General features: G+C 34.0%; 1 protein-coding gene across 4 annotated transcripts in view; it reads right to left on the bottom strand.

Annotated features, from left to right (window-relative positions):
• The window catches only part of VRK2 (VRK serine/threonine kinase 2), a 99252-nt gene that overhangs the window by 62705 nt on the left and 19974 nt on the right, over positions 1-16573 (bottom strand). For all 4 annotated transcript variants that reach the window (XM_045549656.1, XM_045549658.1, XM_045549655.1 and 1 more), the window contains 3 exons: positions 5084-5133; positions 2998-3067; positions 1156-1243 (listed from right to left, as the gene is read on the bottom strand). In XM_045549656.1, the coding sequence (XP_045405612.1) occupies positions 1156-1243; positions 2998-3067; positions 5084-5133 (208 nt within the window). The remainder of the gene's footprint in view (positions 1-1155; positions 1244-2997; positions 3068-5083; positions 5134-16573) is intronic.

The following is a 16573-nucleotide window of genomic DNA, read 5'->3' as shown; positions in this document are numbered from 1 at the left end:
ACATCACCACCGCCTTCTATATCTATGTATACACACACAAGAATTTTTATTTTACAAAAATGTGATCTTATCATATGCACTTTCTCCATCTTACTTTTTTCAATAATATCTCATTGAAATCCTTCCAAGTCAACTGGTGTAGCTCTAATTGATTTTTTAATGGGCTGCATGTTACATAATATGGATGTACCATGATTTAATCAGTCATTCAGTCCCCTACTGGCAGCCTTTTATTTTGTTTCAAGATTATTCTTTGCTCATTTTGTTTTTATTTATAGCATTTAAAGACCATCTGAGCAAAGTACTGATGTCTGAGTCTATCTTCTCACCTATGAAATAAAAATAATATTGCCTATCTTAAAAGGCTATTCAAAGGACAAAACAAGATAACGTATATAAAAAAATCCCTGGCACAAAATGGATATATAACAAATGAAGAGGTTTTTTTCCTTTTTCAAATTTCTATTGATGGATTCTATATAATATGATAATTAGCTATATTGGAGGGTTTAAAAGATATTGCTACGACTCTTTGTTGTGACCCACCGCAAGAGATAGTGTTTAATTAATTCTACATCTGAGTATGGGTGAACCTAGTGACTTGCTTATAGCAAAGAGAATACAGTAGAAGTGATGGGATATCACTTCTAAGATTAGATTATAAAAAGACTATGACTTCCTTCTTGGATACACTCTCTTGTGCATGCGCTCTTTCTCTCAATTACTTCCTCTAGGGAAAGCCAGCTGCCATTTTTTTTATAATACTCAGGTATCATAGTAATATATTTTATTAATATTATATTATATTAGTATATTATGCAGAGACCCACATGGTCAGAAAGTATGGCCTGCCAACAACCACCTAAGTAAATTTAGAAGCAGATCTTAGGTCTGCCAATAGCTATATGAGTGACTTTGAAAAGAGATCCTTTCCCAGTCGAGCCTCGAGATGAATGCAGCCCAGCAGATATCTGACTAAAGCCTCATGAAAGATCTTGAGCTAGAACCATCCAGATAAGCCACTTGCAGATTCCTGACCCACAGAACTAAGATATTACTATGTAAGTTTGTTTTATAAGCTAATATGTTTTGGGCAATTTGTTATATAGAAATAGATAACTAATAGAGCAGTATTTGATTATAATTCCTTTTTACCTCTTTCCCTTGAATTCAGTGAGACCAGATCCATAAAATGTAGGAATTCCTAAATAATCAAGCTGTTTGAGTTCTACCCACTTTTTGACTGCAAAGACAAATTTAACGACAACAACAAAAAAGATTAATGTTATTTAAAAAGATATTTTGCACCTTTGCATAGATACTAAGACTTACTTAGCCAAGCAAAATAGTAATTAGACGTTCCTAGAAGGTAAAAATTTTTAAAATCAAATATATCTATTTAATGACCTCAAACTCTTTGTTATCACTATAATTAACAAAAAACATATACAGAAATTTTAAAGTTAAATCAATGATAACAAAAACAAAAGTCATAGTATTATAAAATACATTGGTACCATATACACAAATGTTTCTATTCATGAAAAAAATTCATTATTTTATATACTAACAACATTTCTAAACATAACATATGTTAACTACCAAAGGATTAGTAGAGAGATGGCTTTTTCTTCCCTATTACTTCAAAGTCTAAAGCCATAGTAGAGGAAGAAACAAAAATTAGGCTGAAAAATCATCTTACTCTGAAATTATGTTATACAGAAATTTTGATTAAACTTAGTTTACTAAAAATCAAATCCACTTAAACAATCAGGTATTGTAATCATTTTTTCACTCTTCTATCATATATGTTTAATGTTTAAGACAGCTCTACTGATAAACAATCAAATTTAATGGATTCTATTTGTCACTGACATAGTTTAAGCAGTTAGTAACTACAGTCTTAATGCTTAGATGGCTTTATTAAGGAAAACAAAGTTAATTATTGAGGCCAGACCAATCATTCTTTTTCCTAACCATGATGTAAAGGACCCTGACTAGTCATTACTCCTATCTACTTCTTTAATGTTTTACTTAGCCCATGTATATCACAGAGTATTTAGAATATTTATAAAATGCTTTTATTCTTCCTCATCTCTGACCTTATTCATTTCACATTCAAATCTTCTAACATGGTATTTCTTATATCTTATATCAGCTTCAATTAATTTTCCAACATTCAGGTTTCTAAAATTTTCTTTTTTTTTTTTGGGAGACAAGAGTCTTGCTCTGTTGTCCAGGCTAGAGTGCCATGGTGTCAGCCTAGCTCACCGCAACCTCAAACTCCTGGGCTCAAGCAATCCTTCTCCCTCCATCTCCCAAGTAGCTGGGACTACAGGCATGTGCCACCATGACTGGCTAATTTTTTCTATATATTTTTAGTTGTCTGGATAATTTCTTTCTATTTTTTAGTAGAGACGGAGTCTCGCTCTTGCTCAGGCTGGTCTTGAACTCCTGACCTTGAGCTATCCTCCTGTCTCAGCCTCCCAGAGTGCTAGAATTACAAGCATGAGCCACTGCGCCCGGCCTCTAAAATTTTCTTAAACATCCTAATGTTTAATCATTTCCACACACCTTACCTTAATCCATTCTACAATCATTCCTTTTTATTTATATATATATAACTACTGACTATTTTAATGTCTTTTCCTTATAGCCTTTCTATACAAATTTATTTTTTGTAAAAGAAGTAATTTCATTCTACTATCATTTACACTTAGATAACTCTCAGTAGCTTAGATAGCTTAGATCAACAACCCAACCTTTTATATAAGGTAGTATAAACAATTTTGACTTAAAACATTTAGCCCATTATGTACATCGTATCAAGATCTATATACCATCTGTCTTGCTTTTATATGTTACAACAGTTAAGCATATCATTTTACAACAAAATTTCCTATTGAATTTTCCAGAAGGCTAGAAAAGACCAAAATATCAACACTCGCTTCAGCAAGCACATATATGAAAGTAGCTTGTTTTGCTAATTTTACTTACTACAGTCTTTTTTTGCAGCTCTCTGATAAAATTTAAGTTCTGCAAATAATGGGCCATTTTCTTGATATTCCTATGAAAGTAAAGAATAATTAATTTTACAGGGAAAAAATCCTAAAAATGGAATTGGTATTTCAATTGTAAAAATATGAGTAGGTATATGGTGTTTGGATCACTTTTTATTAATATAAAATATGCACCAGATTTCCACTAAAAATCTCAGAAAACACTAAATAAACTTGAAGAATCTCATTCATTTATAAACAACATATTATAGTATCATCCCTATTCAGTTTTACACAGGAAATAATCTTATAGAACGCACTTACTAAAAGCACTGAGAACTGTATACATAAACACACAGACACTGTATGCTAATACGTACATCAGGGTGATACACTGCAAACTATCCTTGTGGTTCATTCATACAGGATACCTTTATTGAGTGGTCTACTATATTCCATTCATCATACTAGGCACAGGGAATACAAACAGAAATAAAACCCTATGCCTGTGTTTAAGGATCTTACCATTTAGAATAGAAAAGTAGGGAGAGAAGGAGGGAGGGAGAAAGAGAACACAGATAATTAGATAAGATACCAGCATGATTGATGGCAATATAGAAAAACAACAGTTCTCCAGTCTTAACATTTTAATGATGTGAAAATATGTCAGAACATTAGATTTATAAGTAAATGTTAGGATATTAAGAACACAATGTCCGATTTCCTTAAGTACTAAGTTTGACAGTTGATATCCCTGACATTTCATTTTGACACTTCTTATTTTATTTTTATTGTGAATGTATATCCTCAGTCTTTCAAACACACATTTTGGCTTGCGATTATCTTTCAAATTTTTTTTTAGAGCAATTTTTGTGAAATCCTGGATAAGTCAAAAATTTGTGTTATTTTCAAGTATGAGTTCTATTGTGGAACCAATGCAGCCCAGCCAGCTTGAAATATCAACAAAGTATTTGGGAAGGATGTGGCTAACGAACAAACAGCATGTTGATGGTTTGAGAAGTTTTGTTCTGGTGATTTTAATTCTGAAAATGAGCCACATGGGTAACCTGAGACCAAGGTGGATAATGATGAGCTGAAAGCTGTAGTGGAACCAAATCCATCTCAACCTAGTGTGAATCAGCCGCAAGGTTTGACGTTACTATTCCAACAATACTAAACCATCTGAAACAAATGAGCAAGGTAAAAAAGCTGGATAGATGGATTCTGCATGAATTAAATGAGCATCAGTAGGGAAATTGTCTCGAAGCCTGCCTTTCTTTGCTGTAATGTCGTAAAGGTGAACCATTTCTACACCATATTGTTACATGTGACAAAAAATGGATTCTTTTTGACAATCACAAATGTTTGACACAATGGTTGGATAAAGATGAAGTGCTGAAACACAGTCAAAGACCGAATATTTGTCAAAAAAAACTAATGGTGTCTGTTTGGTGGTCCAGTTCTGGTATTATCCACTACAGCATCATGAAGCTTGGTCAACTGATTACAGTGGATGTCTACTGCAACCAATTGGACTAAAAGATGAGGATGCTTATGATGAAGCAGCTGAGATTGGTCAATAGAGACAGGCTAATCATCTGGCAAGGGCAATGCTCGACCACATGTCACACAAACAATGTTGCTCAAATTACAGCAGCTGGACTTGGAGACTCTCTGTTACCCACCATATTCACCAGACCTTGCACCAACTGACTACCACTTCTTCCAGGCTTTGGGCCACTTATTGCAAGGAAAAATATTCAATTCTCAAAAAGCTGTGTAAAATGCCTTTTGTGATTTCAAAGCCACTCACTCTCCAGGCTTCTTCACTGCTGGCATAAACAAGCTACTGTTAAGTTAAAATGGCAAAACTGTGTCAACAGTTTAGGCACATACTTTGGTTAATTGCATTCCTTCTTGTTTGAGATATAATAAACCACACTTTTGATTGGAAATTGGACATTTCATATTTAATGGCCTACTAATTATAAAAATTATGTTGAGAAACATTTAAAAAAGTAAAATAAAGCAGAAAAGAAAAAACTCAAATATATGTAAAATACAAATCTAAGAGTAACACTTACCACTTTTATTACATGTCTTGCATCTTTGTCTGGTTTATTTGTGGGGAAAGCTGCAGGAAAAAAAAAAAAAAACAATGGGAAAAAATAGTTGCTCCTACTTACTGAGTCTCCCACCATATCCCAGGCACTTTCCATGTATTAGTTTATTGTATCATCCCAATAACCTCTTATGATAGTAGATGATAGTAGGTATCATCTCCATTTCACACAATATGCTACAAAAGTTTGAGAAGCTGAATGAATAAGTTTCTCATTAAGTGACAAACTGGGGATAGAAATGCAGATCTGCCTGGCATCACAGCCCACACTCTACCATAAACCAACCCAAAAATTCAAATACAGGAACCAAAAGAAAATATTAATCATATGGATCCAGTACACAGGGAAAAATAATTTCTAAATATATGCCATTAAACCCAATAGCTGATGTATAATATTTATAAAATTCACTGGTTCAATTTCATTAAATTAGAATCTATAATAATTCAGAAATGAAAATGGATTCATTTTAAGTAGAAAGTTCAAAACAATTTCTACTTGACAAAATTCTAGAATAAACTAGGTTAAAAATAAGAATAAAGTCTTTAAAAATAATCTTCTGAATTTAGCAATTATTCCTACATTAAAGAATATGTATCTCATAAATTCATTTCGTTATCTTACTTCATTTTATTATTATCCATTTTCAGATGCTATAATCTGACTTCAGAAAAAATCCAGTGTTCAAATTTTAGAATAAATCAATCCTTTCCTCTACATGACCTAAATTATTAAAAGATTATTCTGTTTTCAAACCTGAGTAAGGGAAATTTACATGTATATTTATTTATATTATAAAACTCTAAAACTTTGTCATTCACTCATTTATTCACTCTTTATCCATGTATTCCACCACTCATTCAACTAGCCAATATTTATCAAGAAGCTAGAATATGCCAGGCACTGTGTTAAGTGTTAGTTAGGATGTTTTAAGAAAAGACAAAGGAAAAAAAGCGGAACTAATATTGAATACAATTGAAAATTGGTACTCAGACTGAGAACAAGATCAAATTCTTCAGATATAGTTTCAGTATGTTTATTAAAATGCTGTGTCCTCTTATTAATACTCTTCTAGTTGATGTTAGATATAACTTGTAAATTATTAGATATCAATAACATTAGTCCTATCTGACCTCTTTACAGTAACAAATTAAACTTATTTATATCACTTAAAATTCTCTTTTCATCTTCATTCATGTAAAGTTATTTCATTTTCACCCATACAATAGTCCCAAGAGAACAAGAAGAGTGAATTATCTACATCTAATAAGAGGAAAACTGAAGAAAGTATGTGCAGGGGAAGCGGTCCAGTCTTGGTATGGAGGAAGGGGTGAGAAAAAAACTTTCTTTCCACCCTATGATAAACTGTCTTACTAGCATGGTATTGAAGGCTGGGGAAAAATATCCTATCTCAACCTTAGTCCACTTAGAGCAGTACCTACTCTAGGCAAGTCTGCTTGCTTCCTGAAGTAGACCATAGAAACTTTCTTCTGCCTCTTATCTAACAGCAAGTAACCACAGCAACAAATGAATCTTTAAGCCCAACAGAATGTAAGAAGCTGAAAAGTACAGAGGAAAATAGGGATTTCAACAAGATAAATAACTTACTATGTTACTACTGGAAAAAAAGATATCCAACCAGTCCAAGATCCCACTCCTCACTGATTTCAATCATTCTATCCCTATCACTTTATAATCTAAATCTTCCTTTCACATTATTTCAAATGAATATAATCACGTGCTACAACCTCTCTATATTTGTTACTGGTAGCTACACAACAATCTCTACAAACTTCCAAGTCAGATTATATCGGAGGATCGAAATCCAAAATCAACTGATTAGAAGGCTCTTAGAGATGGAAGTTCCATATGAACAAATAGATTATTCTAGTTACCAGAGATCTTTTTATAGTAAAACAGTAAAAAGCAATCAGTTAATTAATGAAACAAAATATTTTCTTTTTTTTGTTTGTTTTTTTGAGGCAGTGTCTCACTCTGTTGCCCAGGCTAGAGTGCAGTGGATACATCATAGCTCACTGCAGCATCCAACTTTTGGAATTAAGCAATTCTCCTACCTCAGCCTCTCAAGCAGCTAGAACTACAGGCACATACCACCTTGCCCAGGTAAAATATTTATTTTCTGTTGTAAGCCAAGTCCTATTCTAGCTAGTGAAATTAAATGATGATGAAAAACAGACATGGTATATACTTTTGCAGTATAGTAATCTAAGATGTCATGGATTATAAGATATGTAATTAAATATTCATTCATTAAATACTCATACACAAATGTAAAACTAAAATCTAGAATAAGGTAGACTGAAAACACTGACAAAACAATGCATAACGCAGTAACAGGATGATCAGAGTTAAAATGTTGAAATGTTCTTTTATCATCCAGAAAAGTGGATATACTGATTAGCTTTATAGTTTGTTAAATCGAGTACATTGAAATTTTAAGGTTAACCATTAAAATAAAAGAAACAAAGCGTGTAACTTCAACATCAGTAGAGAAAAAAAGAGAATTAAAAAAACCTAACCAATTTAATAGAAGGCAGGAAAGAAGGTTCTAAACCTTTCTTCCAGGTTAGAGTTAACCCTAAACCAAACTCTAACAAAACAGAAATGTTAGAGGAAATAGAAAACACACAAAATATAATAATAAAATAAATGAAAATACCTGAGTAAATCAATTTTTATCTACTCTTTTCATTTGTTAACACCTCTAAAATCTCAATGCATCCTATAAATTATGGTATCTTAAAGTTGCTGTTGCCTATGCAACCACGAATCTGTCCATTTATCTTTACTTCAACTGAGTTACGTACATAGCTGATAGAACTACATGTTGTTATTCATAATGATTTGGCAGTGATAAGAAAAATTATTGTTTATGTAGAAAAATTAACTACCCAGCCCAAACCAGAGCAACGGGACACAAATTTGATATTAATGGAAAAAAGTTCAGTAAGATACAACTGCAACAACTGAATATTCTATGAATTCCATATGTAAGACTGTTTTTAAAGTATTGTGTCATAACTTAAAGGGCAGCATTAGGTATTAGATATAAAGCACATCCTACAGAAATACAAAAGAAATTATTCAAGAGTAAGATAATAATTTTGAACTTCTAAGCATCTGACATAGGCTCAACATACATAAAATAATCATGTATCTTATAATCCATGACATCTTAGATTTGATAAAATGTCAGTAATCACAATGTATTTAATAATCTTAAATAGACTAAGCTCACCAACTAAAAAAAGAAACTGTTAGACTGTTAAAAAAATAAATAAATATATACTGTTTTTATAAGAGACAAACCTAAAAAACCTAGTTATACAGGGCATCAAAGTAAAAACAATAGAAAATAAATTAATAAGCCAAAACTAGCTGAAAGAAGGGTAGAACGTACATTTTCAAAATTAAATAAATCTCAGGAAAGAAGAATAGATAGATATTGTCAGGTCCAGCCTCTTGGCGGACTGTTGTCCTGGCTCTTTGGCTCATTGTTGGGAAAATTCACAAGCAGGGCTGGTGTGAAGGAGTGACCACAGATAGGAAGCAATTCCACACGAACAGCTTTTATTGCAGAAAAGGAGGGAGCTGCACAAAGCAAAAGCATGTTCCGGAGAGAGGAACAGGTCTGCACAAGTGGAGAAAAATACTAAGGACTTCCAGGTGATTCCCTTTTATTAGCCTGGTCTGGGTGAGGGATCATGGGAGGCGTGGTATTTACCAGATGATTGATATACATGATTGTCAGGTGTTCTGTATTTTCCTGCAATCCCTTCCCCTGATTCTCCACCCCTAGGAACCACCCTCCTGGCCTGTATCTGCCACCTGCAAATTTGGTCCCTGCCTAATAGATATTAAGTTAGCTTAACCTAATCATGAAAGGAATGAAGCAACAGAAAGGTAATAATTACAAATTACTAGATATCAAGTTAATCTGATCTAATCATAAAAGAAATGATGCAACAGAAAGATAAGAATGATAAACTTGAAATCATCTAACAATGTAGTTTCATAATATATAAATCAAAAACCAGCAGGAAAAAAGTTGACAACATAGTATCAAAAATAGTTGAAGATTTTAATACAATTCCATAATGTATAGGTAAGCAGACAAAAATAGACTGAAACAATGAAATTACCAGTTTTTCTCTAAAGGACAGATTTTTTAAAACACTAATGGAGTACATACATTCTCTTCAGGCACACATCAAAAATATATTTTTAAACTGCCCATATTTTTACCCAGAAAGCAGGTCTCAATAAATATCAAATAAGTACTACTGCCCATGTTCTCTGGGCAAAGAAGAAATCACAGTGGAAATTAAAAAATACATAGGACGGAGTAGTAGTGAAAGTATCACATCAAAACTCATTAGGATACAGTTAAAAACCTTACTTATTACTTGTCTTCGTCTGCTAGAATATTTGTCTCCACAAAGACAGAAATAGTTTGTTTTATTTAAATGTGTTCCAAGCACCTAGAAGAGGGCCTAGTATGTTATTTTATTAAATATCTGATGTCTTAGTCCATTTGTGTTACTATAAAGGAATAACTGAGGCTGGGTAATTTATAAAGAAGTTTATTTGGCTCACATTCTACAGACTGTATAAGAAGCATGGCACTAACATCTGCTTCTGATGGGGGCCTTAGGAAGCTTCCACTCATGGCAGATGAAGAAGGGAAGCTGGTGTGTGTAGATCACATGCAAGAGAGGAGGAGATGCCAGGCTCTTTTTTAACAACCATTTCTCATAGGAACTAAGAGTGAGAACTCACTCCCATGAGAATGGCACCAAGCCACTAACAAGGGATTCAAGCCCATGACTCGAATACCTCCCACCAGGTCCCACCTCCAAAAAGGAGGATCAAATTTCAACATGAGACTGGGTGAGGCCAAAACACCATATCCAAACCATAGCATTCAGTAAACAAATTAATGAATAAAAGAGATACCTAGAGAGAAATTTATAGCATTAAGTGTTTTATTTTTAAGAAAACTGAAAAATGAGTGAGCTAAGTGCTCAACTTAATAACTTAGGAAACTAAAGATACAAACAGAAATTAATAAAATCAAAACCAAAAAGCTAAAAAGGCCTAAAGGAATAATTTTCCAGTAGAAATCAGCACACCTAACACCCACATTATGGTTTCTAATACCATTTCCAATAAAATGAACAATGGCTCCTTGGAGAAAAGGCTGATTCCAGGGTTGAGAAAGCGAAAATATGAGCAATGTAAACAATAAAACATAAGTCGGGGCACAGTGGCTCATGTCTGCAATCCTAGCACTCTGGGAGCCCCAGGCAGGAGGATCGCTTGAGCTCCGGAGTTCAAGACCAGCCTGAGCAAGAGCAAGACCCATCTCTACTAAAAATAGAAAAATTAGGTGGGTGTACACATCTATGTTCACAGCAGCATTCCTGACAGTTAGCCAAGAGGTGGAAGCAACACAAATGTCTGTGGACAGATGATCCAATAAACAAAATGTGTTCTATACATAGAATCAAACATTAACCTTAAAATGGAAGGAAATCCTGTCATGTGATACAACATAAATGAACCTTGAGGACATTATGCTAAGTGAAATAAGCCACTCACAAAAAGACAAATACTTTATGATTCCACTTTTACAAGGTATTTAAAGTAGTTAAATTCATAGAAACAAAAAGTAGAATGGTAGTTATCAGGTGCCACAGAAAAGGGGAAACAGGGAGTTATTGTTTAATGAGCACAGAGTTTCAGTTTTGCAAAACGGAAAAGTTCTGGTAATCTACTGAACAATAATGTGAATATACTTAAGATTACTGAACTGTACCAATAAAAATGGTTAAGATGTTTTAAAAAAAATTCTGTGGTCCTATGGGCCACTGAAGATTGAGAATACTGTGAGAGGGAAAGCTGGAAGGCTCTAAGATTGGCCTAAGAGGTGGTTCCAGAAAGGACAAAATTACGTTGGCAGCTGTCCCTTTGCTCAAAGCATAGGAACAGTGAGGGAATTAACAGAATTCAGACTAATTCCTTTCCATGATGAAGGAGGGACAACAAAGTTTTATGTGGTGATATCGAACTTATCCCAGTACCAACAGAACAGATGTCTCCATAGCAAATTGTGGCAGTGTATAAGACTCCAAAACATTTAATCTTCAAATACATATTTTTTTAATAGGGAGAAGAACCTCGGAGATAAGGATTTCTGGAGAATTGCCAGAGGGGGTAGCGAAGGATGGGTGGGTAGAAGTGAGGGGTCTCCCAGATTACTTTGCTCTGATTAATTTGGAAGCACCTTATAGTTTAAGGCCAATTATTTTGGGAGGCCAAATGAAGACACTTCTAATCCCTATTATATACCCAAAAACATGCCTAAAGAGGCTGAGAAAATGGGGAAGACCCTTAGAAGTAGGGGTTCTTTGCAGCCTAGCCTCACCTTCTCTAAGAGACAGAAGAATAACTCACCTAACAGACTGTAGGTGAGGGGCAGGAATTCTTCAGATAGGACTTTACACTCAATTAAGATTTAGAAAAGAAAGTTCTGAGAGAATAAAAAACTAAGATCAATTCAATTAATTAAGAATCCAAAGACTTCTGTGGAGAAACCATGATTCAATGAAAGGGTATGTTCTAGGTCCAATACAATATTTATCCTTTCTATTCCAAATTGCTTACACAAAGATATTTAAAGTCTACAAAGAAAATATTTCAATAAATAATATCTTAGAGCAGAAGAAAAAGGAGTGTCAAGCTCATAAAAGACAAAGAGAGACTGAAGAATTTTACCAGGCAGAAGGAGCTAAAGAGATAATGATAACTATTAATATATGTATTGTGTCATCTTGGGATTTTGGACCAAAAAAAATGACATCAGTAGAACTGGCAAAATTTTAGTAAAGCATATAAATACATTAATATTATAGTATTGTATCAATGTTAATTTCCTGGTGTTGATTACTATGTAATATACTATGTTTTTGTAAGATATTATCATTTGTGGAAGCTAAATGAACAGTATATAGAACTCTTTTTTGCAAGCCCTTTCTAAATCTGAAATTTAAAAGTTACAAAGTAAATTTAAAAAGTAAAAAAAAAAATTAAACAAACAAGTGAGAATCAAGATTGTTCTTTAAATAAGGTGATAAACAATCTTCTGGCAAAACTGTTTAAGCACAGAAAAGAGAGCAAAATCATAGATCCAGAAGAGATTTTGAAAAAGATAAGCTAAAACTATAAATATTATCACCAATAAATTTAAAAATTTACAAGGAATGGCAGTTTCCTAGAGAAAATATATAATTTACCAAAATAATTCAGAAAATTAAAAAACCTAAATAGAAATATAATCATTAAATAAGTCAAGTGAGCAGTTTAAAAAATAAAGATGGTCCTCAACTTAAAATGGTTCAACTTAACAATTTTTCACTGTTGTAACAGTGCAAAAGCACTATACATTCAATAGAAACCACACTTTGAATTTCAAATTTTGATCTTTTCTTCAGCTAGCAATATGCCTTATGATACTCTTATATGAGATTTTCAATACTTTATTGTAAAACAGGCTTTCTGTTAGATGATTTTGCCCAACTGCCAACTGTAGGCTAATGAACATGTTCTGAACATGTTTAAGGTAGGCTAGGCTAAGCTATGATGTTCAGTAGATTAGGTATATTGAATGTATTTTCCACTCACAATATTTTCAATTTACGATACCTTTACTGGAACATAACCCCATCACAAGTTGAAGAGCATCTGTACAGATGTCAGAGCAGGAGCACTCAACCCTATGCCTCCCACTGAAACTTCTATAAAAACTAGACAGAAAGACTACAGTAGCTATTTGAACATTCTTGAAAAGTAAGTGGAGGTTTCTACTCTTGACATATTAAGAGCTTGAAGGTCCTCACTCTAGTCCTCACAGAAAAAACCTAAACAAACTGAAAATTAACAACTCTTCTTGGATCCACCAGAGAATTGAGATTATAGGAAAAACCAGTGCCCACCAACTGGGGAGGCAAGTGAATACGGAGTCACAGCTTACTGGGGCAGAGTTTTATCTCCAGGAGCCCACCAGGTTCTCACAGTGAAGATCAGAGAAAAATCCCCTCCTGCATCCAGCAGGGGAAGGGGAAACCTACTGTGCCAGAGCCAGTATGAAAGAAAGGAAATAACCAACTCCAGTCCCCTCTAGCATTCCCATCTTACCTAAGTGGGGTAGAAGGGTGCTGAGAAACACTGGTGAAGGTCACATCCCAGGGGCATAGGTCCATTAAAAAAACAGATCTAATCATAAGATTGTAAGAGGCCTCCTATTCTCCCACACCTTACCACAGTAAGACCTGCCTTGCAAGAAATGTTAAAAAGAAGTTCTTCAGAGAGAAGGAAAACAATATATGTATTATTACAAAGATCTACATAAAGAAATATACTGCGTCAGAGAAGGAATAAATGAAGATAAAATAAAAATTTATTTTTCTTATTTTAATTGGTAAAGTATTTGTTCAAATTAATAATAGCAACCATGTATTTGGTGATTACAGCTGATGGATAAGTGAAATGAATTACAGCAAGGGACAAGAAAGAAGAATTATTATAAGGTACCTGTATTAATTGTGAAGTAGTATAGTGTCATGTGAAAGTATACATTAGTTGTAAATGTTTCCTGAAAACTCTAGGGCAACTGCTAAAATTTTTTTTAAAAAATAATTGATATGCCAAGAGAGGAGAGAAAATGGAATCATAAAAAATCTTCAATTAAAACCAGAGAAGGTAGAAAAAAAGAAAATAAAAAACAAGTATAGCGAATATAAAAGTTATAAATTCACTAAATATTAATCTAAATATACCAACAATCACTTTAAATGTGAATGATCTGAATACAGCAATTAAAAGACAGAGACAGAGTAGATGAAAACAATAAGACCGAACCATATGTTGTCTACGAGAAACTCACTTTAAATATAAAGACACAGATAGATTAAAAGTAAAGGGATAGAGAAAGATATACCATGCTAACACAAATCAAAAGAAAGCTAGAGTAGCTACATTAAATTCAAACAAAGCAGATTTTAGAACCTGGAAAATTATCCATGATAAAGAGAAACATTAAATGATAAAGGGGCTGATTGTCAAGAAGACATAAAAATCCTTAATGCATATGTACTACCAACAGAATGTTAAAATACATAAGGCAAAAACTAAAAGAATTACAAAGAGAAATAGACAAATCTACTGTTATAGTTGGAAACTTAAACATACCTCTATGAGTAATTGTTCCAGCAAGCAGAAAATCAGTAAGGATGTAGTTGAACTGACGGCACCATCAATCAATGAATTTAACTGACATTTTCCTAACATTCAGAAAGAGTGTGGAAAATGCTGTTTTTCTTTTTTCCTTTATTTTTTTCTCTCATTTCTCTCCCATCCGAGCACCCACGCAATTCTGTGTTAAGGCCAGTGGCAGCAGCAACAGTAAACCATAGAGACCTAAAACTCTGAAGGATGGGAACCTTCCTCTCCAATCAAATGACCTGTGGTCACAACAGAGTAGGGTGATCCAGTAACTTTTTTTTCTCTCCATCTTCTTGCCACTTGCCCTAGACACAGGTGCATGGCAGGAAAGGATAAATAAAGGCCCAATTTTCTGGTCAGAGAACTTGAAAATGAGATCCCACAGAACCAGAAAGTACCAAGGAGATCATGGAGGGAGAAGAGCTTGGGAAAGCAAGCATAAAAAGTTATGAACTCCTGGGCTCACTCACAAGTTGTGCATATGTGGAGTTAACATTAAACAGCATAAATAGGCTGAAAAGTAAACTACAGAACAGACCACTGCCCAAGTCCCAAACCTGTCACTAAGTGTAACACAACAGAACAGACCTGAATAACACTTTTTTTTTTTTTTTTTTTTGAGACAGAGTCTCACTTTGTTGCCTGGGCTAGAGTGAGTGCTGTGGCATCAGCCTAGCTCACAGCAACCTCAAACTTCTGGGCTTAAGCAATCCTACTGCCTCAGCCTCCCGAGTAGCTGGGACTACAGGCATGCGCCACCATGCCCGGCTAATTTTTTCTATATATATTTTAGTTGGCCAGATAATTTCTTTCTATTTTTTAGTAGAGACGGGTCTCGCTCTTGCTCAGGCTGGTCTCGAACTCCTGAGCTCAGAAGATCCACCCGCCTCGGCCTCCCAGAGTGCTAGGATTACAGGCGTGAGCCACCGCGCCCGGTGCTGAATAACACTTATGCTACTCAAAATTAAGCCAACAATGTACCTCAAACCATAGAAGACTGGTCAGAACTTGAGGCCTGAATGCAACCAGGAAGACTATATGCTAAAATATTGGTATTCTCTGTTAGAAATAAAAAAAGTTCCGAATTCTTATAATATTCAACATATCTATGATATAATCCAAAATGATGAGGCATACAAAAAACCAGAAAAAATTCACATAAGAAAAGGCAATCAACAGACACCAAAGCCAAAATGACAGGAATATTCAAACTACCTGACAGACTTTAAAGCAACTTTTATAAAAATGCTCCAGCAAGTAAAGGCAAGCACTTTTGTAACAAATGGGAAGATAGAACAATGCAGCAAAGACATAGAAAATACAAAGAAGAATCAAATGACACTTTTGGAACTGAAAAATATGTAACCAAAAACTTTTTTTAAAATTCCTGAGTGGGCTGAATACAATTATGAAGATGACATATGAAAGTAACTGAACTTGACGGCAGATCAATAGAAAATTGATCCAATCTGGACAACAGAGAGATAAAATAATAAAAAACTGAATACTGCCTCAGTAACCTGCAGACAGTAACAAAACATTGAACATCTCAAGTCCCAGAAGTAGATTAGTAAGCACATGGAACTGAAAAAATATTTGATGAAATAATGACTGAAATATCTCAAGTTTTATTTTCACATAAACCTACAGACTCAAAAATTTCAGAGAACCTCCAACAAGATAAACCTGAGGAAGTCAACGTCCAGATACACTATAGTCAAACTGCTAAAAGCTAAAAAAACAAAGAAAAATCTTGAAAGGAGCCAGAGTGAAACAAAACATTATCTATAGGGAAAGAATGACCCAAATGACTGCAGATTTCACATCAGAAACCAAAAAAAGGGAAGTGCTAAAATTAAAGTTGTCAATCCAATATCTAGCAAAAATACTATTCAGGAAAGAAGGCTAAATAAAGACATTCTCAGGTGAAGAAAAACTAGGAGAATCCATGGCCTGCAGACTTGCTCTGTAAGAACTGCTAAAGATACTGAGACAAGAAAATGTAGACCATCAGGAATAAAGGAAGAGAAACAGTGGCAAACATCTAGAAACATGTAATGTATTATGTGTCTCCTCTTCAATTCTTTTAAACATATTTGACAGCTGGAGCAAAAATTATAACATGAACTGATAAAATTTTCAACAAAT

Source organism: Lemur catta, chromosome 4 (assembly GCF_020740605.2).
Source record: "Lemur catta isolate mLemCat1 chromosome 4, mLemCat1.pri, whole genome shotgun sequence".
NCBI classification, from domain to species: Eukaryota; Metazoa; Chordata; class Mammalia; order Primates; family Lemuridae; genus Lemur; species Lemur catta.
The sequence above is the reverse complement of the archived record's forward strand: the minus strand, read 5'-3'. Positions and strand labels throughout refer to the sequence as shown.